We start from the raw sequence: 27,164 nt of genomic DNA, 5'->3' as shown, positions 1-27,164 counted from the left end.
ATCAGATGATTTGAATTTTTCATCTCTTTTACAGAAAACAATACCATCAAACATTTTTAAGAAAGCAAAGTGCTTGTCTATTATAGTGGATATTTTTTCCTTTCCTATGAATCAGAATGAAAGTTCCTTACCTTGATTTTATTTGCTACTTAAACCTGGCTGTCTGTCCTTCCCTGTGAGATGACTTATTTTTCATAACAAAACTTCATAAACATCCAGGTGTAATAGCATTTGGTGCCAGTCAGGTTTCTACCATTTTGTATTCCAGTTCTCATTTTAACAGTTAATGAACCTGACTTCATGAAGAGTAAAGTAACTACAAAACCAGCCTCCAACAGGAAGGTGTGTGAAGTTAATTTCCCTGGCACAGTTGGAACAGGAACAGGTATGGCTGGGCACAGGATGTAGGAACAGAAGGAAACAATGGCTGATTAAAGCTAAGCAGAGCCAAGGAGAATGGGAAGCTAACCCAAGAGCTTTTACTCAGCCTTATATCTGCACACTGAGCACACAGTAGGTGTTCTTATACCCACTTTTTCAACTGAATGTGCAAAAATAAAATCCAATACCTTGACTCCTGAATTCCTGGGGGACATCCGGGTTTTCAATTATCTAGTAAGGGAGACACACACAGGACAGTTAGGAGATTCAGGCAAGAAAAATCCTGACTGTTCAACAATGGAAAAGTCTAGGAAACAAAATGTCATCTGAATGTTCTGGGCTCTGCTAACTTACCTAGGTGCACCTTCCAGCTCTTGATAGCATTTCAGTACTCATGGCACTTATGAAAAGGCTATTATGTCTGGAACCGAGTTATTATCAGTTTCAAAAATAACTCAGCCAAGAGTCCACAACTCCCTGGAAGTTTAAGCCCTATGGTGCACTAGATCATTCTAGGGTGTTGCAGAGCTATGACTGGGGGCAGTACCTGCCTAAACATGTGAGTTCTCTTTGCATAAAGAACAATTTGTCCCAAAGTCACAAATAGCACTCTGAGTGGCACCTAGTGAATACAGATTCTTAGTCATAAGCAGGATCAGTTTCCTGGACTTTGACGTACAGGTCCACAAGAGCTGCTGGTCAGAAGCACCAGCTTCCTATTTGAGGGGGGAGGGTATTAACTTTCAATTGTCTGACCAGACAGACCACTCCAGGTCACCACTAGGTAGACCTGGGACTATTAGGGTAGAGGCAGAACCTTGAGGGAAGGGAGAAGAGGAAGGAAGAGATATTTACTAGTAGTAAGACTTACTTCCCATTGTAGGGATAATTCAGTGACTACTGAGTTGAGAGCAGGAAGGCAGCCTTACCCCTTAGCACTGGGAGATAATAAGAAGGCATTTTCATGCCAATTAACTACCAGATATAAATTATTGCCACAGGGCTGATCTTTTTAAAGCTTGTTACAGGCACATATTTCTACTATTCTCTGTTCATAAATTTGTAAGCTCAGCAGCTTCCACAGAATTTTGGGGAAGTGTGATGTTAATGCCAACAGCTCAGTACATGGCTAAATATTAAGGTCAGAACAATGTTTTTTGGAAGAAATCAATCTGAATCATTTTTATGGAGAGGAGAACTACTATCTCCTACCCCCCCAGATATTTACATATGGCATTTTTTCTTTTTAAAATGCTTAACAATAATTTAACAATGGCTTTTGTCAACGAAATAATTCAATAATAACACTTGATAGTAAATTCAGGGTTTCTGAGGATACAAAACAAAATCAAACTGAGTAATCTGCCCTGGGCATAGGGATGGGGAGGGGCTAGACATTAAGTTGATGATACATTTCATGCTAAGCTTTTGGCATTCTAGATTTATTTTCTTTCCACTGTCTTTAAGTCTTTCTAATTCTGAGATGGCCTGTGATGTGTTTCCAGTGACGGGTCATGCTAAGCACTATACACATCTCCTCCAAGTGATGCTAGTGTCCCGTGGGAGGACGTGCAGCCTCACCATTCCTGGGAACCACTCCCCTGTAATAGCTTTTTAAAATTAACCATTCTTAGGTAGTAAAACTTATGTCTCCCTCTACTAGACTTCAAATGTACTTCAAATATTAGCATCCTGAGAATCATGTTTTTCTGGGACACAAAAACATCTCCAGGGACCTACTGAGTAATAGAAAGGAAATTAACAGGAAACACTAATTTTCTATCTAATTTGGGATCTTGCCCCCGGATGGGGTGAGTCCAGATGGTCAGTGACAAGCAGGACCAGAAGGCTGATTAGCCACATTACACAGGATACAGGCACACAACCTTCCAGTTTCATCCAGACCTCTGCAACTATACCGGTCACCTTACCTGTCACTCTAACAGAAGAGCAAGATGAGCTAGAAATCAGTCTTTTTACTTAAAACCTAAAATTCTCCTACTTAAAAATTTCAAAGTATAATTAAACTAATATAAATGAAATCACTTTGAGAATACAAAGTTTCATTTTAATGCTTCATCTTAAAACATTACTGTTATAGTATTTCCCATCACATTGCCACCTAGCAAGGATGGAATGTGACTGTATACTAATATAAGGACTCTCAACATTTTAGGTTTATTTCCATTAAAAATACATTTTTCTCTTAATGCTTTCTACTTACAGACTTGAATTTCTTTTAAACTAATATTTCTACAGCATCCTGTTCAAAACCCTAGTATAAACAAAATAGTTTTTAACAAAGAGAAAGCTAATGTAATAAAAATATCTCAAGTTTAAACAATTTTTTAAGAGAAATTTAGGCTTTAGATATAGCAAACAAAAAATCAGTTTCCGCTCCCCCCCTCCAGATTAGTGTTTTATTTTTTTAAACACTGGCTGCCAGATCACATGTTAATAACTTGGACTGGACTCAGTAAGGAGACCAAGGCATTTGTTCTGGCTCTTTCATTGATAAGCTCATTAACTTTAGATTTCAATTTCACCTCTCTGGGCTTCATCTTCCCCACTTGTTTTTCTAAGGAATAAAAGAATTTGACCAGATAATCTCTAATGTTTCACTCAACTCCATAATTTTCTAAAAATTAGAAAATAATTGAAGTTAAAAATCAGAAATAGTTGAAGTTAAATATGAACTCTTCATTTCTATAATTTCTGAGATATTCTGAATTGCTGCTGGAGATATTCTATTCTAAAATAATAACAAGTGTTCATTCAGAATACTTTTTGCAAATTTTAAAAAATTTTAATCTCAGTTATTAGAGACAGACTTAAAAAAAAAAAACAACACCAGTTTTGAAGAGGAATCATCTCATTAACATTCCCAGAAGATAATATATACAAAAAGCTGATTACATTTACATTTTTTCCCAGGAATGCTCATTTTAAACAATCTGCTCAAGTTAAGAGCAAAAAGCTCAAGTGGGCTCTGATGACAGAGAGAAGATAAATTCAGATTCTTCACTGCCACACTCTTTTATTTCACAAAGAGAAACATATACCCCAAGTTTCAAGTTGCATACTTAACTGCCAGTAATTTTTCTTAATTTTGAATTTACTTGAGTGTTTGTTAATACATCACAATATTTTTATATAAAATTGTTCAATCTGTGATGTTTAGAACACGATTTTAAAAGAAAAGTGAGTTTTAAAATAATGACTAAAACAATAACCAAAACCACAAGGAAAAATCTCTCTTTAAACTTTGGAGGGAAACAGGCAAAAACATATTTAAAGAGTTTAATTTATATAAATAAAAGTTCAAATGAACCAAGCCAGCCCTTCCTAACGTTTCAGTAGGAAGCAGCCCTGGCGGGGGAGGGGAGAGCACAGAAGATGTGGGACACTCATCATGCGATTACACAGAGTCACTGGCAAGACCGGGATGAACGTGTGGGTACCGAGAGGCTCACCGTGTTCTCCTGCCTTTGTCGTAACTGTAAAGTCAAGTCACTCAGCATTTGACTGAGAGTTGCCCGCACAGCAGTGTTTATACTACGCTGGTGACAGCTACATATGTATGTTTCAATGCACACCTGGTAAAGAAATAAGATAGCAACATACACACTCTGTAGATATCAGTTCATTACCAACATGCTTTGGAAGTAATTGGAGGGGATGTTAAATCCCTCTTAAATAGAAAGTCAGCCTGATTGAGGACTAGTTATCAATGAGTGCTATTAAATATTTTAAGTCCCTGGGAATTTGTTTTTAATCATAGAGGAAAAGTAATCTTTCTCTAAAGACAATCACTCTTCAAAGCTTACTATTCTGAGCATCACAGAAGAATGCAAATAAGTGATTTTTAGATTAAAAAAACAGTTCTATCCAAAACAAACTCAGGTGGCTGGAAATTAATCAGGAAAAATTCTCTCCATGGCAAAATAGGAACAGAATTTATTAACTCCTGAGTTGGGGAAAAGGGTTAATGAATCCCTTTCTCCTCTATAAACAAGTTTAACCTTGGATTAACTCTCTGTGTTCTTTTGGAAACCTGATAAAGGTGGGACACATCAGCTGTGTTACTAGGCAGTATGACTTAGGGTAAAAATGTCCCCCCGATTACTAAGCTGCATCTGAATTTAGAAAACTGTGAACAAATTATAAAAACCTGGTGAGAAGTTTCCTTGGGTAGCTCTTGTCACTGAGGGAACTCTGCCAGCTCAACTCATGGAGTTGTTACAGAATATTGGTTCCTACACAGTTGAAACCTGGGGCTCCAAATCCAAGGTGACTCTGCACCCACAGAGATGGCTCTTATCTTTTTGCTCCTAAGCTGGCATTTGAGAGCCAGAGACTGGCCTCTGGACTGCAGCAAGGACTCCTGTGAAAGATAAATGCCTGCCTGTGTCCTGTTTCTATTCCCTGTCCTAGATTCTGCTAAGCAAACATAAAGCCAGTTGTGATCTACTGCTGCTGCTGCTGCTAAGTCGCTTCAGTCGTGTCCAACTCTGTGCAACCCCATAGACGGCAGCCCACCAGGCTCCTCCGTCCCTGGGATTCTCCAGGCAAGAACATTGGAGTGGGTTGCCATTTCCTCCTCCAATGCATGAAAGTGAAAAGTGAAAGTGAAGTCGCTCAGTCGTGTCCGACTCCTAGCGACCCCATGGACTGCAGCCCACCAGGCCCCTCCATCCATGGGATTTTCCAGGCAAGAGTACTGGAGTGGATTGGGTCTTGCAAATCTGAATGTCTAGTTGAACATTAGACAACTCCCTGAAGGCTGCAGCATGGAGAAGTCCCAATTTGAGGGGGAAAATCCCTCATTTGATGTTAACGATGTTAAATGGCATGGCTTTTCAGATTTTATTGCCTCTAATTCTTTTAGAAACTATAGGAATGGACAATAAATGCATGCTTTAAAATTTTTCCCACTTTTTCCTCTCCATAACGTATGTCATCCTTTTCATTTCCCAAGCATATTTAGTCCCACAAAAAGGAATAAAGGGGGGCTTCCCTGGTGGCTCAGTGGTAAAGAATCCGCCTGCCAATGCAGGAGACACGGGTTCAATTCCTGATGTGGGAAGATCCCACACGTTGTGGAGCAGCTAAGCCTGTGTACCCAAACTATTAAGCCTGTGCTCTAGAGCCTGGGAACTGCAGCTAGTGAAGCCGGAGCACCCGAGAGCCCAGGCTCCACAAGAGAAACCACTGCAATGAGAAGCCTGTGCACCATGACTAGAGAAAAGCCTGAGCAGCAACAGAAACCCAGCACAGCCAAAAATAAAGCTGAAAAGGGGGGGGGGATTTAATATACCTTGATTACTTTTCTAGGAGTAACTTCAAGACTGCAATGACAATAATAGGGTTCTCACCCAAAGTGAAAGTGAAGTTGCTCAGTTGTGTCTGACTCTTGGCGACCCCATGGACTGTAGCCTACCAGGTTCCTCTGTCCATGGGATTCTCCAGGCAAGAGTACTGGAGTGGGTTGCCATTTCCTTCTCCAGGGAAGGCAAGTTTAATTTGATAACTGATAACTGAGATGGGGGAGAAACTCAATGTGAACCTTTGCTGCTGCTACTGCTTAAGCTAGACCTTTCTGTTAGGCCTCATTATTAAAAATCTTTTTGTAAAATTAACTAGGTAAAAGCAAATATTTCCTAGCAAATATTTCCTTAATTTACCTCCTATTGAACGCTTGATATTCCAAATGAGCTGTGAAAACTCAAAAATGTATTTGGAAGTTGGCTTAGATTAATTTAAGTTAAAAAATAAGGGCAAATTCCAAAATATATTTGTCAAGTTACCATTTTAGGGTATATCAGTTTTAAACTCATTTTTTCAAACAATCATGGATTATAATGTACCTGAAAGTAGAATTTATACGTACTTAGAAAAAAAGTGTTTTAATCTTGAAAGACTTTTACTTTTGCACGTGATGAAATAGTTTAAAAATTGTGAAAATACATCTGAGTGTGATATTTCACTATGATGAAACCAAATTCTCCACAGTGTAATTAGGCACACTCACGAAGGCAATGGCACCCCACTCCAGTACTCTTGCCTGGAAAATCCCATGGACGGAGGAGCCTGGTAGGCTGCAGACCATGGGGTCTCGAAGAGTCAGACACGACTGAGTGACTTCACTATCACTTTTCACTTTCCTGCATTAGAGAAGGAAATGGCAACCCACTCCAGTGTTCTTGCCTGGAGAATCCCAGGGACGGGGGAGCCCGGTGGGCCGCCGTCTATGGGGTCGCACAGAGTCGGACACGACTGAAGTGACTTAGCAGCAGCAGCATATTATTTATACCTTAAAATCTAACAGTTTTCTTTAAATCTTATACTCTCCCAAGAAATCTTTATAACTGTTGATCTTTAAGCTCTCTAAGCTCTGACATTATAAATTTAAGGGGGACTTTTAGCTTAGAAGCATTAAGAGATTAACTATCTGGAGAGCTGAACTACACACTTCATATAAACATGATTTTCCTGAATATGGAGAGCCATTTATAGCTTTCTTTAAAAAACTCCATCAGTACCTTTAGACCCAAGAAAGAACGCATGCATGAAGAACGGGGTCTGAAGGAACACAAACAGTGTTGTCAACAGATGAGCTTCATCAATAATCAATATATTTCTATGAGTTTTTAGTGTTACCATCATTTTTAATGTTTAGCTGTTACTATTACACATACAAAATGGGACATGACTTACTCCAAGAGGCATTTTATAAAGGGAAAGGTAGGCATGTTTAGTTTGCTTTGAAAAAAGACTAATCTAAGGAGCTCATTCTACTAAAGCTGTGAATATAAATACTGTCTATGACAAAGGGTATCCCTTTAAACATAAAAATGATCATGTAACTGATATCATTTTCTTCAGGTACTCAGAAAGAGATGCTTTAACAGCTATCCTGACATCCTCTAAAGTTTCTTAAACTTGTATTAATAATAAATTGGTAAATCAGTAAGGTCTGCAGAACTAGGGTTCCATAATAAACCTGACCACTGTAATTCAAGGCCAGTGATTTTTCACTTTGTGAATGTCTTTCTTCCTCTCCCTCAGGACAGTGCTAAGATGAGCACACTGAATCAGAGAAGCTCAGAGAATACTATGTCCAAAATCAGGCCGAGTTTCTGGGACGGGACTCATCAATCTCTTTTCATATCTCCAATATCAGTTCTATCTCCCCACGCCCTTTGCTTTTGAGGTGCAGAACTGACACTTCAGAAGCTTCAGTTCTGCGCCTTGACCAGAGGCCTAAAGGGCAAGTCAAATACCTCGTGAAAAGCCACAGGCCATGGATCGCCAAGGGAGGCACAAAGACACAGGGCAGTGAGGAGTGTCGTAAGGGACATTTTGATCATTTCATGCATTTGTGGACATCCAGCTTTATGGCATGCGAAACACAACTGAGGGCAAAAACATACGTCATTAACGACGCAAAACAGACCCCAAAACAGAAGGAAAAAGAACAAGAAAACACAAGTCTGCAAGCCATACATAAGCAATGCAAATTTCAGATTATCAAGTCAGTAGACTGATAAATAACAGTACTAGGTTACAACCATGGTGGAATAACTATTAAATATGAAGCAGCATAGTGGAATGTAGCAGATAGTCAATACACATTAACCAAAGGGATAAGACATTTTTAAGAAGCTGCCACAGTAGAAGTTTGCTTAGCTTTACAAAGTGCATATGCCCTTCACGTTATTGAACTGTGCTTTTACCTTCTCTTTCCTATCTGAATGGGGTTAGCAGCATAGCTTTGTTAAAACAGTGCATGGTACTGACTGTTAGTCAAGAGCAGAGCTAGTATGTTTCTGATTGGAAAATTTTATGGAGATGACAATTTATGTAATTAAGAAATAGAAAGGATCAGATATTAAGTAAGCTACAAAAAAGCACAAATGTCTCTTATGTGAATGTTTGTTGATCACAGTAGGATCAATAGAAATTTTGATTATTACTATAAGTCTAAACTCTACATTGCATCATGGTAACAGCTCAGTAGCTCTGCCGTTTCCAGGTAAACAGCAGTAACGGGTGGATATGTGACAGGAGGCACCTCATCAAATGCAAGCACACAGGCATACACACATAAATACACACAGACAGGGCAAACTGAAGTTGCTTTATTATTATTAAGAAATAGCTATGTAAGTAAATCTAGTCTCATGCTTGGGTAGGGAAATTTGCTGGTCTTCCTTTTGTATCTCAACTTACAAGGAAATTCTTAAAGTGCCCAGGGATATACAAAAAACTGACTATGACTTTGTTCTTCCTCCTTCATGTTCTTCTTGGCTTCAGCTGGCATATTAAAATAGCTTAGGACACCTAAACCCATCAATTCCTGTACCTTTTTGGGCAGAGCCTTCTGCTTCGTCTACAGAAAGTCTACTAAACTCTATCCTCTGTCCAATGAACCAACCCAAAAGGAAGCAGAGGGGACCCCTGCATCGCTCCACGCGTCTTTTAACTCCAGATAAGTTGTTCAAGAGCCACGCAAATCAGAGGTTAAAGGAAAGTGCTGAATTTCTTGCAAAGGACTAGTTTGTGCAAAGCCCATCTCTGGCAGGAAGTAACCAAAGAACAGACACCCCACAGGAGTCAAACCAGAGTCAAACCAGCAAAGAGACTGGCCCATGAAGAAGGAAGGAGTTTCTGGAAGGAAAAGTGGAGAAGCTCCTTAGAATGGGGTTTCCTCACTCCAGTAGCCTCAGCTGGTTTAAAGCAATGGGCCAGCTCCCTTGGCTGAATTTTGCCAGGAGGTGGGGCTACCCCTCCCAAGTCCTAAAGGGAACATGACAAATAAGATGCTTCCAAGATAAAAAGTACACAGGTGACCTGGTCCATTTTCCTGGATTGTATCTGGAGACCTTCAGCTCCTTAATTGTAAAATATCTTATTCAAGGTATGGCTCAGAAATAATGCTATCACTGTGTAGAGTTAAAAAAAAAAAAAAGAATCACTAGAATCATTGAATATTTATGAGAAGTCAGCCCAATTAAAAAAATTCTTTAGTGATACCTAGAACCATTACATCAGAACCTTTGGCAGCAGGTCTTGATTTTCAGTGTTTTTTAAGTTCCCTGGGGGTAACAAGTGAACTGTGTTAAACGTCTATCCTCTGATGGTAATCAAATGCTCAGAAAAGATAAACTGAGTATGAGTGTGTAAAGATACCCAAACAAGTGGCATATGCCTAATGATCACTTTAACCTACAGTCACAAAAATAGTAAAATGTATCAGTACTTCTGCTTCACATGTAAAACCACCATACAGCCATTCTCTAAATGCCTTGGTAAAGTGGATAAGAATCCCAAGAATTTCAGTTGGTTGCTACATTAATATAGCAAGATTTCACTAACATTTTCTAAGACTGAGGGTATCTAGGAGGCAATATAGCATAGTGATTAATGGCACATATTCAAAGCCTAGATTTGAATATCTAAAATTTTTTCAACATTGGTTTTTATTTATGAACAAATCAACATAAAATAAGTCCAGATGGCAGTGCGAGGAGCTGTGCTGCTGACCTGCTTACAAAGGAAACATGTGGACAGTGGAGTGGGTGCAGTCAGACTTCAGCCTGGAGACCCCTTCCTCCCATCCACCTTAGGGTCTTCCTGACCTAAAGTCACTGGGCAAGCAAATTAACCTCCCTTTCTTTGGGATTCTTTATATAGTTGGGTTATGGTAAAGATCAAAAGAGGATGTGTGGGAAATACTACTTATTGGCATGCCCTAGGAACGCAACCATCAGTAGTTACCATTATTAACCACTGTTTTGGAATTAAGGGATGGAGGCTGGATGGAATGAAAACACGGGAGATTCCTGAAAGTAAAATCTTAAAGAGGAAAAAAAAAAGTCCTTGAGAGAGACTCTGCTTGAGCTTGATAACATGCTATAGGATCAAAGACTAGAAGTTTTCCATGACTAAGATCAAACCAGCAAATAAATATTTACAAATGAGGCTTTCTCGTGTAGAAAAATCCCACAGAGCTGCCTTTACCAGGCATGAAAACATGCTCCAAATCTTACCAATGAAACAATAATATCATTAACCATCTTCAATTCAGCTTCACAGAGCTTCAGGCTATAGCTCCACCTCTTCCTTTAACCCTAAGGCCTTGGCAATTTTTACCCTGATAGTTTTTCCTATATTAAGGTAACTACCCTCAGAACACTCAACACGTCTGCTAACTTGAACAGAACAGTAAGAGAAATACTAAGGGTCTCGCTTTCAAACAATAGAAGAATTTTTATCCATATGGAGTTTCAGTAATGATCATTCATGAAATTAAACAGAAAACATGTTGGCTGTTTCATAGCTGTCCAATTCTAAATTCATTTCATATTTCTTATTCCTCCTGCATCACAGAAGACCCTATTCTGAAAAACTGTCATCACTGCCATTTAATTAAGCAAGTTAAAGCTAGACACACAAATGAAGGCTGCCTTCTTATTTACATTTTCAGCGCTTAATGATCCTTTTATAGTTTCAGCAGTACCTTAGGAAAACAACATCATTTTTCATACTTAAGTACACATTTCATTTCCTGATCAACAGGTTCCAGGGTAAGCACTGTTCTGAGTAAATAGTCAATGCAGACCAGAGTAAGAAAGAAGAATGTGTGAATTCTTCCCCTAACATTTTCACAGGTGATTTAAATGATTTATTTTAAGGTGTTTTTATAAATTGTTTCCCTAGCTATATCTAAAGTGACAATAGGAGAAAAGATTTTTTAAGTGAAAGACTTTTTTTTTTATGAGAAATTAAACTACAATCAAGAAAGCTTCCAAGAGCTAAGTGGTAGTTTTAGGCTGAAATGTCCTGCTTTAAAAATAGTTGCAGATTTTTCAAGGGCTAAATTAGCAGGTGGAAAGCATGTGAGAATCTGCAAAATCACTGGGTCTCACTATGTCTACAGAACACCATTATTTTTGTGGCAGTCTCCTTTGTAGTTCATTCTTCTTGTTGATGAAAAATTATTTCTTAAGCAGTTTCCATGGTGAAAAACCAAACGGCTGTAAGCTATTTTGCCAATTTCAGGAAATATACAATGAAGGCAAATTAAGAAAAATGCTTATTCCTATCAGGCGTATCTGAAGTAAACAATGATTTCAAATAATTCTACTACTATCCTTTCTTAAATTACACAAGCATCATTCATTTAATAATCTACCATCTGTAATGACTGATCCATAAACTTGAGAAATGGAATACTTCCTGCCACATCAGTAAACAAGGATGTCTCAGTGACTGGCAACTGCAGCCACCATGGATGATGACCTGGTGAACCCTGGGGTGTTCTCTCGAATACCTGCCATTTGGCAGCCATCAAACTGCAGTCACTCCTAACAGTGAGCCCTAAGGAAACTCAGGATGTGGAAACACAGGATACTGGCTCCAGATAGGTAAGGCACTTATCACACGAATGAATTCAGTGAGCCCAGACTCTAGCACCTTCCCATATCTAGAAAAGCACTAAATTCCTTAACTTGACATATCTGGTTTCTTTAAATTAACAGTAATCTTTTGATGTTCCCAACTACCTGCCCTTTGTTGCAAAACTCCTCTATATCTTAGCCTCTCCCCTCACCTCCTCAGAACAATTTCCCAGAGATATCTGAGACTTTGTGTCCCAGGCTACAGTCCTCATTTTGCCCCAAATAATACTTAACTCCCAACTCTCACATTGTGCAATTTTTTTTCAACAAGCTTATATTTATAAGTTGTTCTTAGGCTTTTCATATAAATAGATCTACTCCATACTTGTCTTATGCCAGATTATATAAATATGGATTGGGGTAGGAGGCATATTTTTACAAGTTAACAGTGGGCCTTATTGGCGAAAACATACCCTCAGAAGGAACAATGGCAGATTAAATCATTAAAAGCATTTAAAAAATATGCTTGATATATATCAAGCAATGACAAACGGGAAGGAGAAAATGTGGACAGGGTTTAGCAGAACATGAAGAAAGACAAGGGAAATTAGAAGAATCAAAATCCTGCACTTACAAGGTGGCCACCATTAAGAGGATGTTATTGCTGGTGGGAGTCCCTACTTCATGGGGGTGGCTCGATTCGCCATGGCAAAAAGGCATGACAGCTCTCACCTAGGTCTTAGCAGAATGCTATCTTTAGATCTCATTTTAATGAGATTATACCATTATTCACTTATGGCAGTGCTTCTCAAAGTTTAATACCCTTATGAATCACATGGGATATCTTATTACAAGGCAGATTCTTATTCAGAGGTCTGGGTTGAGGTTCAAGGATCTGCATTTCTAATAAGCTCCCAGGCATCTGCCAAGTGGATCACACTTGAGGTTGTAGAGCCTCACAACTCCTTTCAATATGGTTTTACACCACAGCTTGTTGGACAGAACAGTAACTATCAGGGCAATGATTCTCAACTTGACTTCTACAGTAGACTCAGCCAGTAAAAGTGAAAAAAGTGCAAGTGTTAGTCACTCAGTCGTTTCCAACTCTTTGCAACCCCATGGACTGCAGCCTGCCAGGCTCCTCTGTCCATGGGATTCTCCATGCAAGAACAGTGGAGTGGGTTGCCATTCCCTTCCCAGGGATCAACCAGGGGCTTCACAAAATTTGTACACCCAGGTCCCTTCAAGATCAAAACACTCAGAATTCCTAAGGTGACCCTAGGCGCCTTATTTTCACTAATACTTCCCAGGTGATTCAAATATGTAGGCTTTGAGGAAAACCACCAACATAAAAGTAGGGCCTCCAATGTTATGTAACTGTAAGTAGCCCATACATAAGAGAATTCATTTTGGGAGGGTAAAGAGAAGTCAAAATTTAATCAAGTAACTACTGAAAATAGCCAGCCTTGTTCAGGAACCTGTGCAACCTTGCGGAAGCCTGTCTTTTGTTCTGATCTTCAGTTTTCGTTTGTAGTGAACTGAGGCACAGTATTCCCTTCATAAAAAGATCTATTTTAAAGATAAAAGGCAAGATCAATGCTGTGTCTGCAGAGTGCTCACCCCGGGAGTGGTCTGGATGAAGGGAGGGGCAGCCCCTTGGAGGATTACCACCAACTTCCTTGAGGCAAACGTTAAGGGTCCCTGTAAGTAGCTCTTCCATGACCAGACTATGAAACACGTTCTATAGGATGTAGAGACTGAAAGCTCAGTCATGCCAACCAGTCTTGCTTCCCGGGTCTATCACTTCCTAGGTGTGTAGCTTGGAAAGTTAGTGGATCTCTCTCTGTGCCAGCTGCCTTATCTGTAAAACACGGATAATCAATAGCTCCTGCTTCACAGTACTGTTGTGCAGTTAATATGATTTAATACAGGGAAAATTCTTAGAATGGTGCCTTGCAGAGAGTAAGCACTGATGCTGCTAAGTCACTTCAGTCGTGTCCGACTCTGTGCAACCCCATAGACGGCAGCCCACCAGGCTCCCCCGTTCCTGGGATTCTCTAGGCAAGAACACTGGAGTGGGTTGCCATTTCCTTCTCCAATGCATGAAAGTGAAAAGTGAAAGTGAAGTCGCTCAGTCGTGTCCGACTCTTTGTGACCCAGTGGGCTGCAGCCTACCAGGCTCCTCCGCCCATGGGATTTTCCAGGCGAGAGTACTGGAGTTGGGTGCCATCGCCTTCTCTGAGAGTAAGCACTAAATATGTATTAAAAGCAGCCATGTAACACTTTGAGTATAAGCACTTGTTTCTTTTTTACATTATTTATTTATTTATTTCTGGCTGTGCTGGGTCTTCACTGCTGTGTGGGCTTTCTCTAGTTATGACAAGCGGGGGTTACTCCATAGTTGCAGTGCATGGGGTTTCCCTTGCAGTGGCTTCTTCTCTTGTTGCAGAGCATGGGCTCTAGGGCTCAGGTTCAGTAGTTGTGGCATGTGGGCTCAGCAGTTGCAGCTCTCAGGCTCTAGAGCAAAGGCTCAACAGTTGTGGGCTTAACTGCTCTGTAGCACACGAGATCTTCCTACACCTGGGATCAAACCCGTGTCTCCTGCATTAGCAGGCGGATTCTTTACCACTGAGCCACCAGGGAGGCCCCCTGTAGTTATCTCTTGTCACTACAAGCGATGTTATGCTTTCAAGCCTCCTCAGAATGATCAGTTCTGAGAGGGAATGGCCACAGCAAGCAGTGAACCCAGATACTCTTAGCTAATACCTGATCAAGTACACTGAGTTGCAGCCAAGCCTGGTGGATAAAAGATCCACTGTTCTCAGCAGGAGAATAGTTTCCAGGGGGTTTCCATTACTGGCTTTTGATCAGGGCTGCTGGATTAAGTGAGGCCCTGGCACTGGCACCTGCCTGCTCGTGGTGCTCCTGGATGACAGCCTCTCTTGGCAGACTGGCGTGTAGATGTCCTCCCCCAGGGACCGGCCAGCTGCAAGAGCTGGATTCTTACTCCCCTGAACTTGGTGTCCATGCCAGGTCCAGGCTAGCAAGGAGGAGCTATTCTGCACACTGCCATTTATCAAAAGCACTTTGAAGTGGTGATGATTATGGTCCTTACAAAGCAGTCTCCATCCCCCTGCTGATGCTGGACAATCTGCCCCTCTGTCCAGTCACCAGAGAGGAGCTGGGCATTGAAGCTAGGCCTGGGGGAACCTGCAGTCTCAGCTGTTAAGGTCTACGTGGGCAGGGAGGTGGTAGGACCTTCTGGTGGGTCTGTACGAGAGGCACAGCCTAAAAACATCCTCTGGAACCCTAGTACTTAGTGAAGTTGCTCAGTTGTGTCTGACTCTGCAATCCCATGGACTGTAGTCTACCAGGCTTCTCTGTCCATGGGATTTTCCAGGCAAGAGTACTGGAGTGGGTTGCCATTTCCTTCTCCAAGGGATCTTCCTGACCCAGGGATCGAACCCAGGTCTCCTGCATTGCAGGCAGACGCTTTACCCTCTGAGCCACCTGTCAAATACCAGATGAAAAGTTTCCTTTTACGATCCTTACCAAGTCCTTCCTTCAGAGGAATACAGTCCCAAGCCCCCATCCTGAACTAGAAATCAGAGCTAGCACTGGAAGTAAGGCATTTTTCTTTGAAGGTCTGACCCCTGCTTTGGGACCTTCAAGCTGATGTTCTGCTGGAAAGTCTTCCAACTGGGGGATCTCAGTGGGCTGCAGGTAGGACAAGAAGGTGAGGGGAGTCAGCTTGCTACTGTAGTCTCAAGAAGCTAGCCCCATCTATGACCCATCCCTTTAGGGTCCTGGCCGGATCACCATTATTTAGTGGAAGACTGGATGTCATCGATCTGCTGTTCCAGAAAAGCAGGAGCTAACCTTGACCCAGCGTTTACTACATGGCCGCCTGCACTGAAAGCTTTATACATGGGTTCTATTTTTCTTGGCTAACTGGCACAACCACACAATGCGAGATAGCGAGACAGGTGCTGTTAGCGTTGCTTTTACACACAGAACAAACACAAACCCAGGGAGGTATCCAAGGCAACCCTGCTGGGAGGCAGGAGAGCCAGGATTTATATCCAAACACAGTGAGTCTCTGGAGCCCACACTCTCACCACCACGCTCAATGCCTTTACCTGTATATTGCTCTTGGGTTGAGTTTTTTTTTTTAATTGTTTTTTCTTTACAGGTTCTTATAGAGACCACTGTGTGTGTGTGTGTGTGTGTGTGTGTGTGTGTGTGTGTGTGTGTGTGTGTGTGTGTGTGTGTGTGTGTGTGTGTGTGTGTGTGTGTGTGTGTGTGTGTGACCACTGTGTTTTGATGTTTCATTCAATCTAGAAAGGCCTGCTAAGTCTCTACTCTGGCTTCCAGATCCCCACTGAGAACACCCTTGACTTGGGTGGCCCATAGCAGTGTGAGTCTGCTGTTCAGGAATTGTTGGGCTGGCCAAAACGTTAATTTCGTCAGTGAATCCGTTGTTCAATAAAGTTCTTGCTGAAAATGAAAACTGTGTCCTTTATTTTTACGTAAACCCCAATGAACTATTTGGCCACGATGAGATACATAACAAATCTTTTCAGATTCTCATTCAAAAACCCTGTGAGGATGAAAAAGGCACCTGCCTTCTCAAAGGGAGCTTGGGAACCCCTGGTGGCCTGCCCAGTCCTGAGGGTCCTACAACAGCCTGTCTTCCTTCCCTACCTCCCTCCTCGGCAAGGGATGGGCTGGGCAGTGAGTGACACACTGCATCTCCTGTCTTGTCCTTCATACAGCAAAGAACCAACAAGCATCCTACATGCCAATCCTGTTTCTTGCTCTGATCAAACACTACATTTGTCATTTTAAAAGCAAACCAGTGTGGTATATCTAAAATAGGTACACTCCTAGCATCAGAGAATAGAATGGTGATTGCTGGGGGGCCAGGGGGAAGGGGAGATGGAGAGTTACTGTTCAATGTGTATAAAGTTTCAGCTATGCAAGACGAGCAAGTTCTAGAGTTCTGCTGTACAACATTGCACTATGTTTAATGTTACTGAGTTGTACACTTCAAAGTGTGTTAAGATCTCATGTTAAAGGTTCTTACCACAGCTATTTTTTTAAAAAACCCAAACCTACAAATGATAAGACCACTCACTGGTATCTCTTAAAATTCAACTGAAAATACTGACAGCTCTTCTATTTATTTAGTTATACAGAGTGAAACATACCAATATGGTAATGAAAAATATTCTTTCCACCTACCTAAATACACATTTGAGAACTGATTTATATTGTAGTGAGGGGTCAGCTGTCTATTTCTTTTGACTGACATATAAAATGATCTACCTGCTCAAAAATAATTTTCTCAATTTTCAGTTAATGCCACACAATACCACAAAAGATCAGGTATCAGTCATAAATCCTACTCATGATAATGTTCATTATGTATGATGGGGGATATATTAATTAGCTTGACTGTGGCAATTATTTCACAATGTATATGTATATTGAAACACTGAACATTTTGCAGATTATACCTCAATGATAAGAAAAAGAGGAAAAAAAGAAAACATGCCCAAAGTGCTAAGCGTCTACCTGGTATAATCAGTAAATGGTAATCATTACAGTTTAAAAAATACCCATGACTGCTGAGAGCTAGGTTTTCTTTTTCTGCATAATTTCAGAGTTCAGAATATCATTGGCTCATTGAGGTCTGCATGTGTACTCTTGTCAAAACACACAAATCCTGAAGATATCCTTTTCAAGAGGTGGAAGGAAATTTATTTTAAGCATATTAAAGTATGGCTTTGGAATGATGCCGTGTCCAAAAGCCAAAGTCATATGCCAGACATTCAGGAAGCCAAGCTTTCTGTTGGACATACTCTTGGGAGTGCTGAAGGTACACATTACTCTAGGCTGCAATACAGATGGAAAAGAGAAGGTTTTCCAACGATTGTTACAAAATGCGTTCATCAGAGTTTAGGAGACAAGGATGCAACTGAATCAATAAGCATCGTCCCTAAATCTCATGCTTGGTTTAAAGATCAAATCCTCCTCAATTAATCTTAGGAAAAATAGTGAGTGTAATACCTAGGTATAGCAGTGTCAGGAGAACCAGTACTGTTATTTCCATGGTTAAAGCCTCAAGTCAAGCAAACCAGAGCATGCAGAGCACTGACAGAGTGGCCCACAGAGCCTGCTTCCCACAGATCAACTCCTTAGTGAAAATTCCCCACAGTAATGATCAGAGAAGGGCTCACCCCTCTGCTGCAGCTCAGCTCCACCCCAGCATTTCTCCCAGGTTGGGGTAAAGCAGCTGTGAGCAGACAGCACAAACAAGCAACGCTTGAGGGTCGAGGGGAGCGAGTACTTACCTCCGCGATCTTCAGCACTGCACTCCCATTCAGGTCAAAGGTTGGAGTGTAGGTTATGCAGAGTAAAACCTTTAACAGCCACGAAGTAGGGGAGGAAGAAAAAGATAAGGGATTAGAATTCTAGAAATAAATTTCCATTTCGCATGCCACTTACGCAGTCTTGTTTTATGACTTTTTTGCTCTTTGCTTTATTTCATATGTTTGTTTCTATTCCACTCACTGCTCTCTAATTAGTGGTCACACATTGCCCAATAAAATAGAGACTAATAAAGTAAAGGCTGAAAACTTCTCCCCTAGGAAACAACCATTCTAAGACTGGCCAGAGATGGCTTTCCTCAACAACTCCAGGAGGTCTGTCTAGTAATAAAGAAAATCAGGCTCAGTGCTAGGTCCTGAACATGAATTACCTAAACTGATTTTTTAGTGTCATTATTATTGCCCTCATTTTACTGGTAAGGAAAGTGAAGCTCAGAACCATTAAATAAGCTGCCCAAAGTCACACAGGTACCAGCTGCAGAGCTGAATCTGAACCCAAGTAATCTGACTCCATGCTCTGCCCGACCATGTAACACTGTCTCTGTATCTTTCTAGACTCAAGTATCACTATATTTTTCTGTTCCTGTCACTTCTCAGATCCACATGGGATTAGACAGTCTTTTATGGGCACTTTCTTCTTTCTTACTTTACCTCCCTCAGAACACTGCCCGGGGCTTATTTATTAGTCCCAAGTTCCCCTTATTCTCCAAGTTACATAGACAATGAGTTGATGACATTTACAAGATCTTTAAGGACCATTAAAAATTCCACTTTCTACTTGTAGAGCTATTAGGGAATAGATCAATAGAAGCTCAGGGCATTTTAAGAATTGCTTCTAATTTTGTAGATAAGAGGCTAGCCTCTCCCCTGTCCATTTGGCTTCCAATGGTGCACATTATCTCACTGGTGGTCCCAGACGAGAAACTGCTGGTGTTTGCTCCTCTATCTCCAAACCCTACAGCCATGTCTGGTGTGCAGCTCGGCTCGTCAGTGGCAGCCTCAGAGGACGTTTCTCATCTGGTTCTCCCTAACTCATGAAAGAGCAACAAAGCCTGGCATATTTGCCTAAATCAGGACATACTGCTCATCAGCACATCTAAAAGCACGACTGTCCATGGAACAGAACCTCTCCTAATCTCTCAGTCTTAGTTACTAGCCAGGCCGGCCCTAGGAACAGTCACACCTTCAGAGAAAGCAAATAGATATATAATTAAAGAAGGAAAAAGGGAATTCTTGCCAATTTTAGTCACAAGGTTAGATAACTTCACTGTGGGTCTGCTCCTCCATCTTTTGCTCCTTAAGGCACCTGATAGCCAAGAGTCAACTCCAGATAAAAAGCATCTGAAAGCCACTCTGGCTGAGAAAGAGGCATTGTGGGAAATAATACCCCGTGGCTTCATGGGAAAAGGCTTTCTTTTGTGTGATGATGGGGTCGGGGTCTGGTATGCGAGAAGGGATGAAAGCTGAGGACAGCAATGCCACCAGGTCCTAATTTGGCCTTGGGAGAGGCCATCTCTTCTAGTGTCTCTGTACTTGACGGTGCCTCTGCCTGACACCCTCCTGTCCTCCACTCTTCCCATGCTTGTTCCTCACGTGGGTCATCTGTTGGCTTCTTTGCAGTCTCAGCTCAGATGTCACCCCCTCAGGCATGTGGCCCTCCCTGAACACACTCTCTGAAATGGCCTCTCACACAGCTTCTTGTTTCACTTGCTTCAGAGCAAACACCAGTTTCATAAATTACTGGCTATAATCTTTCCATCAGACTATAACATCCACTGGGCATCCTCAAGGCTTTCCCATATGAGGCTTTCTTACTATGATTTCTTATTGCCTCAAATGGCTTCTCTTTCTTGAGATATTTCTTTTTTCTATGCCATGTTTCATGGCGGGTAAGTAGGGGGTATGAGAGAGTGCCTGGTGGAAGTGGTGGTCTGGGGAGGTAAACTGGCCCATCTGGGCTCTTGGCTTTTTAACTATTTACAATGGAATATTACTTAGACATAAAAAGAATGAAATAATGACATTTGCAACATGGAAGGACCTACAGCCTGTCATATTGAGTGAAGTGAGTCAGAGAAAGATAAATATTATATGATATCACTTACATGTAGAATCTAAAGAAATGGTACAAATGAATCTATCTACGAAACAGAAGCTGAGTCACAGATGTTGAAAATAAACTTGCGGTCACTGAGGGGAGAGAGGGGGAAGGGATATATTGGGAGACTGGGACTGACATATACACACTACTACAGAGTAGATAATTAACAAGGACCAACCAAATAGCACAAGGAACTCTATTCAATATTCTGTAATGACTTATATGGGAACAGAATCTAAAAAATAGTGGATGTGGATGTATAACTGACTCACTGTGCTGTACAACAGACACTAACAACACTATAAATCACTATACTCCAATAAAAATTAATTAAGAAACAAAAATAATGTTACTTATAGGACCAACAATCAGCTTCCTGCCTTCCATTGTTCTGTGCATTCAGACAAGGTGCACAAAGGTAGATCTGGAAAGTTTTCAAAAATCAACCTAGTTTTCTGTGAGCAAGGAGCTGCTTTTTACAACAGTGGCTGGAGGAAGTGGGAGCAGAGTCTATGGTAAGGTCTTCAGGAAGTTCACTGAGTTGGTATATTTGCTAATCAAGCTTATCAGGTGAACAAGGAGACTGGACTCTCTCTGCCACAGGGAAGCCAGCAAGTGTACAGGGAGGCCCTTTGCAACAGTCTGAAGGAAGCTGAGACTCCTGCACCCAGCCAAGGCTGATCCTGTTCAAAAGATCTTTGAAAAAAGGCTTTTCACACCTAATGTCTGGCCACTAAAAACCAAAGACTCACTGAATTCTATGCAAAAACTAAAAACAAGAAAAATAATGAAAGTGAAGCACATTAATGAAGCTGGCTCCTTAAGCTCATGCAGCCTGCTTTGCTGGAAGCAGAGGAGGTTTTAACTCCAGGGCTGATGGTGCCCCTGGCCCCCCATGACATATAAAGACAAGACATGTAAAGAGCTCCAGTGTCTAGCAAGGATGATGCAGCAGACAGAAGTGACTTGTTGAAAATGATACGTGGAGAAACCCAATGCCTGCAAGCACTAATTCACTGGATTCAAACACAGACTGGGTGTAGGAAATTTAGGTCAACAGCAAATTAATTTAAACTGTCTGCCTTCCACTGCATAATGAAAGGGTAAGTAGTTTAGATTCATATTCTGAGCACGTTGGCCTCAAGGCAAACAGGAGCACCTAAATACTGAGGGCAATTCCATTAAAAATACATCCCTCACAGGGTCATTAAAGCATATTGACTACATTATCACGAACAGCAGCAATTTGAGTGATAGGCGGTGTCTTGCAATCTAGCTTGCTAGTACTGCCTCCATAAAGAAGCCAAGGGGATGCAGAAAGCAGGCGGCGGGGGGAGGAAACCTTCCACAAAAAGGGAAAGATCCTTACAAAGGCTAATAAAAATCCCAATAATTAAAAAACAATAATTGAATGGCTACTATGTACAAGAAACAATTCTTCAAATAAAAACATGCATAGAAACCCCGGAGAAAAAAGACGAGACTGGAAAGGAGAATGAGAAGCTGATTTATTGCAAGCCCTGGGGACCAATGATAAGAATCTGGAAATGTAGCCATATGAGGAACAGAGAGAGAAGTGGATTGATAATGATGACAAGTACAAGATCACAAGTATGAGCCTCTGATCAGGAAAACCCTGGATTAATTCTCTCCCAAGGGCACCTAATCATCAAGATTAAAGTTTTTCCATCAGGCTTATACTGCTTTGTGATTGTAATCATGACAGAGCAGGGGCTGTGATGTCAGGGTTAAAACATAACTGTTTTAGTAACGTGACTGTGGCATGTAATTTAATATTTAATTGCTGTGACTTTGCCTACATCCTCGACCTCTTTATCTTTAAAATTCCCATCCTACTTCATAACAATATGTAGAGGAAAAATTAAATAACTTTTTTTTTTAAAGAGTACATTCAATATATGTATCTCCAGGATGTTTTCTCATAGAGATTAATAAACAAGTCTCCATTTGATGGGACTCATGGCAGCCATTTCAATGTAAATTACATACATTTTAAGTAAAAAAAAAAAAAAAAATCAGATCATCCACATTCAAAATCATAAATCTTTCCTACTGTATATCACTGCCCCTATTCCTATGGTCCAAAGCCCTCATCGTCTGATCCAGCTCCACTTCCTCTCTCCTCAATGTTTTCTCTTTCAGGTCCCAAATCAATTCAAGGAATATTAGCCAAGGTTCTAATTGCTGTGGGGTCACAAATACAAAGCAAGCACCATTTTTACCATAAAAAAAAAAAAAAACTTCACAACCTACTGGGCAAATGAATGCTTGTACAACTATACTTCATGGCTGATTTAGTAAGTGCTACTGCAACCATGAGGTATGTAATAGTTTTGAAGGTTAGAAGACATCTCAGCTTTGAAGAACAGAATCACAGATGAGATAATGTGAGCTAATCACTGATGCAGGAGAGAAAAGGGAGGGACAGATGTACCAAGCAAAGGAAACAGTGAGAATAAAGGAATGAGGTGTGAAGACAGAGGCTGGAGATGATGCTAAAAAGGTTAGCAGGAACCTTATTACACATCAACTTAAATGCCCCTTTTAAGTGTTTTGCACATATTATTTCATGGCTGGTCAGGGCAACAAATCACAACTAAAACTAGATGTACTGAGAGAAACTGGAAATCAGGTGATAAAGCAGATAATATGACATAGATGAATTAAAGACAGATCCTAGTCATTCCAATGGCAATGAATTAACTGGAGTGCATTTGATGAAGGAATGCAGGGAATTCACAAAAAGAAAGCAATGGTCACTCATACATGAAATCTGGGTGCCATCCAACCACGGTTCTGCCCGCCGACTCTCTTCTAATTCTAGTCAATCTGGTTGAAATCTCTCATATTCACCTATATTTCATAAAGCTTTATATTAGATACTAATAAAGTAACATGCTTTAGAGAAGATAAACCTTGTTCAAAAATCCATCACATAAAACATTACAGATGTGGTCATCCCAGAATGGGTAGATCTGGAGAAGTTTAGATACACCACTTAAAATCTGCATGCCCTCTGCATCTCCCACTAATACAAGCTCCTTAGCAGTGAGCTCTAACTTTCTGATGCCCACCATGTTTACAGCGCCATGTAGGGCTCTGGGAGGTGTGGTGAGTTCCAGTCTAAGCTCAATCCCTCCTGTGCATTGTCCACAGGAGTAATCAACCTCACAGAGTTTCAGCGGGACTTGTGTGCACATTACTGTAAAATGTGTCGAGAGTATGATAAGACAGCTTGGCAGCACAGAAGGAAATTGTTCTGAGAATCCAAACGTCAGATCCAGGTGGTGTGACTGGCAAAATCCAGATGGTGTGACTGTGCCAGCTTGTGCAACCACATAGGTAATAATACTAGAGCTTCAGATGACCTGGTTAGGGCAATGAGAATTTAGGGAGCCCCCATTCAGGATGTCCAGCTATTTGGCAGGACCTCCAGGCAGGACAGGGAGAAAATCACCTCTACAAACTAGAGGGCATCTCTGATGAGACTTACAGAACATCTGTCACTCTCTGCTCTGAGAAATGATTTTTTTTTTTTTTGCATTCAACATAGTAACTGGTAACATGTACCATTTCTGGCTCCAGAGCTCATTTCTGTTAAAGTTGTATATAAGTCCTCTACAGGACCATTTCCAGGGGATGCAGGAGTAAAGAAATGATTCTTAAAGTTACTGGATAGCAACTGCATGCCACTTCACCTCTACCTTGGGCTGCATTACTTGGGCTGCCATTCTTTTATTGCATAAACACTCACTGAGGTGTGATGCATTAATGGTCAGATACAGTATTAGGTGTTGAGTGCACATGAGTAAATTTTAAAAAGATATCTTGATGATCCCTGAGCTCCATAATGCTAACATCTGGTTTTGAAGACAGTAACAAAATAAGGGATTACAATAAATGGTGAGGAGTTGTTACGACTGGAAAAATACACTGTATTGTGAAGAGTTATCAGGGTCTAACAATATAGTACACTCGTAATGCTATACTCATCTTTAATGGAACTCTAAATTTAATATGTTGTAATCAACAACCTCAGATATGCAGAAGATACCACCCTATGGCAGAAAGAGAAGAGAAACTAAAAAGCCTCTTAATGAAGAAGAAAGAGGATAGTGAAAAAACTGGCTTAAAACTCAACACTCAAAAACTAAGATCATGGCCTCCAGTCCCATTACTTCATGGCAAACAGATGGGAAGCAAATGGAAATAGTGGCAGATTTTATTTTCTTGGGCTCCAAAATCACTGCTGACAGTGACTGCAGCCATGAAATTAAAAGACACTTGCTCCTTGGAAGAAAAGCTATGACAAATCTAGACAATGTATTAAAAAGCAGAGACATCGCTTTGCTGACAAAGGTCAGAATAGTCAAAGCTATAGTTTTCCAGTAGTCATGTATGGTTGTGAGAGCTGGACCATAAAGAAAGCTGAGCACTGAAGAACTGATGCTTTTGAACTGTGGTGTTGGAGAAGACTCTTGAGAGTCCCTTGGACAGCAAGGAGATCCAACCAATCAATCCTAAAGGAAATCAGTCCTGAATATTCATTGGAAGGACTGATGCTGAAGCTCCGGTACTTTGGCCACCTGATGTGAAGAGCTGACTCATTGGAAAGGACTCTGATGCTGGGAAAGATTGGGGGCAAGAGGAGAAGGAAGCAACAGAGGATAAGATGGTTGGTTGGATAGCATCATCGACTCAATGGACATGAGTTTGAACAAACTCCAGGAGATAGTAAAGGACAGGGAAGCCTGGCCATCCTGCAGTCCATGAGGTTGCAAAGAATTGGACATGACTTAGTAACTGAACAACAACAACACATATAATTAAGGAATGAAAAACACCCGGAGGAAGACAAGGAGACCATCAAGAAGTGAGTTTATTTGGGAGAGTCAGCTTACTAAGGCACACCAGGAACAGGGAGGCATGCTGAATGAGCAAGGAATCTTCTTTCCCTCTTTCTCAAGCCATTAATATATACATAAGTGCTTAATTTATACATATATACTTTGAGATGGTAGTTTCACTTTTCCAAATATCAGATGTTATTTGTAAGTCAAACCAAGTAACCTACTATAGCTCAAAAAAGTAACTCAGAATTTGAGTGCAGCCCACAGAGGCCTTATCCTTCCCTTGCTTGGAGAGAACTCTGGAAACCCTTGATGCCAGGCACATTTTAAACCCCAGCTCTGGTTCTGGCTGAAAATTTAGCTGTGTTAATGTACATTGCCTTCTGGACTCTCATGTATATTGGCTTGAAAATTCATACACTTAAACATATTTGCATAATTCCTTTTCTTGAGAAACAGCCCAGTTCTTTTTTTTTCCTCTGTCAAATTCAGCAAAAACAAAGGTGGAAAATTTAGTGACAAGGACAGAACACTGACATCAAATGCCTTTCTCTTGGATGTAGGGCTTGTCTACCTCCTAGGAATGTAGCCTGATGAGTATGAACTGCTGGAAGTGTACCCCAGCCATGAATAGAAACAGATTTTTTTCCCTCATGGTCCACCTATAAACAACAAAGCAGGCTCAGTCTTCTGCAGACAGAAGAACGCAGAATACACATCTTTAGAGTGAGCGGGGTCAGGTACCACAAAAGTCAACAGAGAATTTTAGAGGACATCTTCTTATCATCTGAATTTAAAATGTGGATGTCAAAGATATGCATTTTTTTTCTTATCTTGATCAAATTTGCTCAGCCGCAGCACTATTGACACTTGGGGACTGTCCTGTGTACTGGTGGAGGTTTAGCAGCATCACTGGCCCTCTCTAGATGGCAGTGACTCTCTCTTCCCTAATTGTGACAACCAAAAATGTCTCCAGACATGGTCAAATATGCCCTAGGAGACAAAATGCTCCCCTGTTGGGAACCAGTCTTAGGTCACTGATACCCATGCCTTGTGGATACAACTGAGAATTCTGACATCACTCTGCTCCAAAAGCCTCAGATCTAGAATGCAGAACTTTCAGAGAGGACCTAGGGTGAGCCACTAAGCCTTCAGTGGGCTTCAGAGATCCTGGATTGACAGGAACAATGGAGGAGTTGAGCCACGACCCCAATCTTTTTTTTTTTTTTCACTTTTCTAAGGGTTTTATCTATATCCATATCTATACTTTTTTTAAAATTTAAGTGTAGTTGACTTACAATGTTTCAGGTGCACAGCAACCCCAGTCTTTATTTTGATCCAAAGACAATGAATGAAATTATTTTAGTGTGTGGAAATTCTACCACTTACAACTTAAATTGATTTTTTGGGTTGGCCAAAAAGTTCATTTGGGTTTTTCTGCACCATCTTATGGAAAATCCTGAATGAACATTTTAGCCAATCACTTTCTGGCTCAATTTACCCCAATTCTGGCAAACAGCTATTCTGAGAGTTTTTGTCTTTTTTTAGTCAACAGATTTTTCTAGAGCTCATGACTTCCCAGTTTGGAAAACACTGCAAATTACTAATTGGTTTATGATCAGTCTTGGGTTCTTTTTGGTCTTTATTTGTTGCCACAAGTTTAATATTCATTATACACATCAGATGGGCCCTTTGCACCTAATTCTAGGACATACTACACTAGTGACATCCACATGTAAATATTAAATTATGATGAACTTAGCTAATTTGCTTGAATAAATAATCAAACCATTCTTATTCTTATCTTCTCTTCTAAACTCTCTTCCTTGGCAAACACATAACTCTTAGCTTGCTCCTTGGAAGGAAAGCTATGACAAACCTAGACAGTGTATTAAAAAGCAGAGACATCACTTTGATGTCAAAGATCCATATAGTCAAAGTTATGGTTTTTCCAGTAGTCATGTATGGATGTGAGAGTTGGACCATAAAGAAAGCTGAGCACGAAAGAATTGATGCT

The 27,164-nt window shown here is 40.8% G+C and overlaps 1 protein-coding gene across 2 annotated transcripts in view; it reads right to left on the bottom strand.

Annotated features, from left to right (window-relative positions):
* The window catches only part of ARFGEF3 (ARFGEF family member 3), a 174,192-nt gene that overhangs the window by 86,291 nt on the left and 60,737 nt on the right, over positions 1–27,164 (bottom strand). Inside the window, exons 5-7 of one of the 2 annotated variants that reach the window (XM_002690274.6) lie at positions 18,140–18,208; positions 3,855–3,977; positions 570–612 (exon numbers count right to left, since the gene is read on the bottom strand). In XM_002690274.6, the coding sequence (XP_002690320.1) occupies positions 570–612; positions 3,855–3,977; positions 18,140–18,208 (235 nt within the window). The remainder of the gene's footprint in view (positions 1–569; positions 613–3,854; positions 3,978–18,139; positions 18,209–27,164) is intronic. The other variant, XM_005210993.5, reaches the window with a different exon arrangement.

The sequence above is a fragment of the Bos taurus genome, chromosome 9 (genome assembly GCF_002263795.3).
Source record: "Bos taurus isolate L1 Dominette 01449 registration number 42190680 breed Hereford chromosome 9, ARS-UCD2.0, whole genome shotgun sequence".
In the NCBI taxonomy this organism is placed as follows: Eukaryota; Metazoa; Chordata; class Mammalia; order Artiodactyla; family Bovidae; genus Bos; species Bos taurus.
The sequence above is the reverse complement of the archived record's forward strand: the minus strand, read 5'-3'. Positions and strand labels throughout refer to the sequence as shown.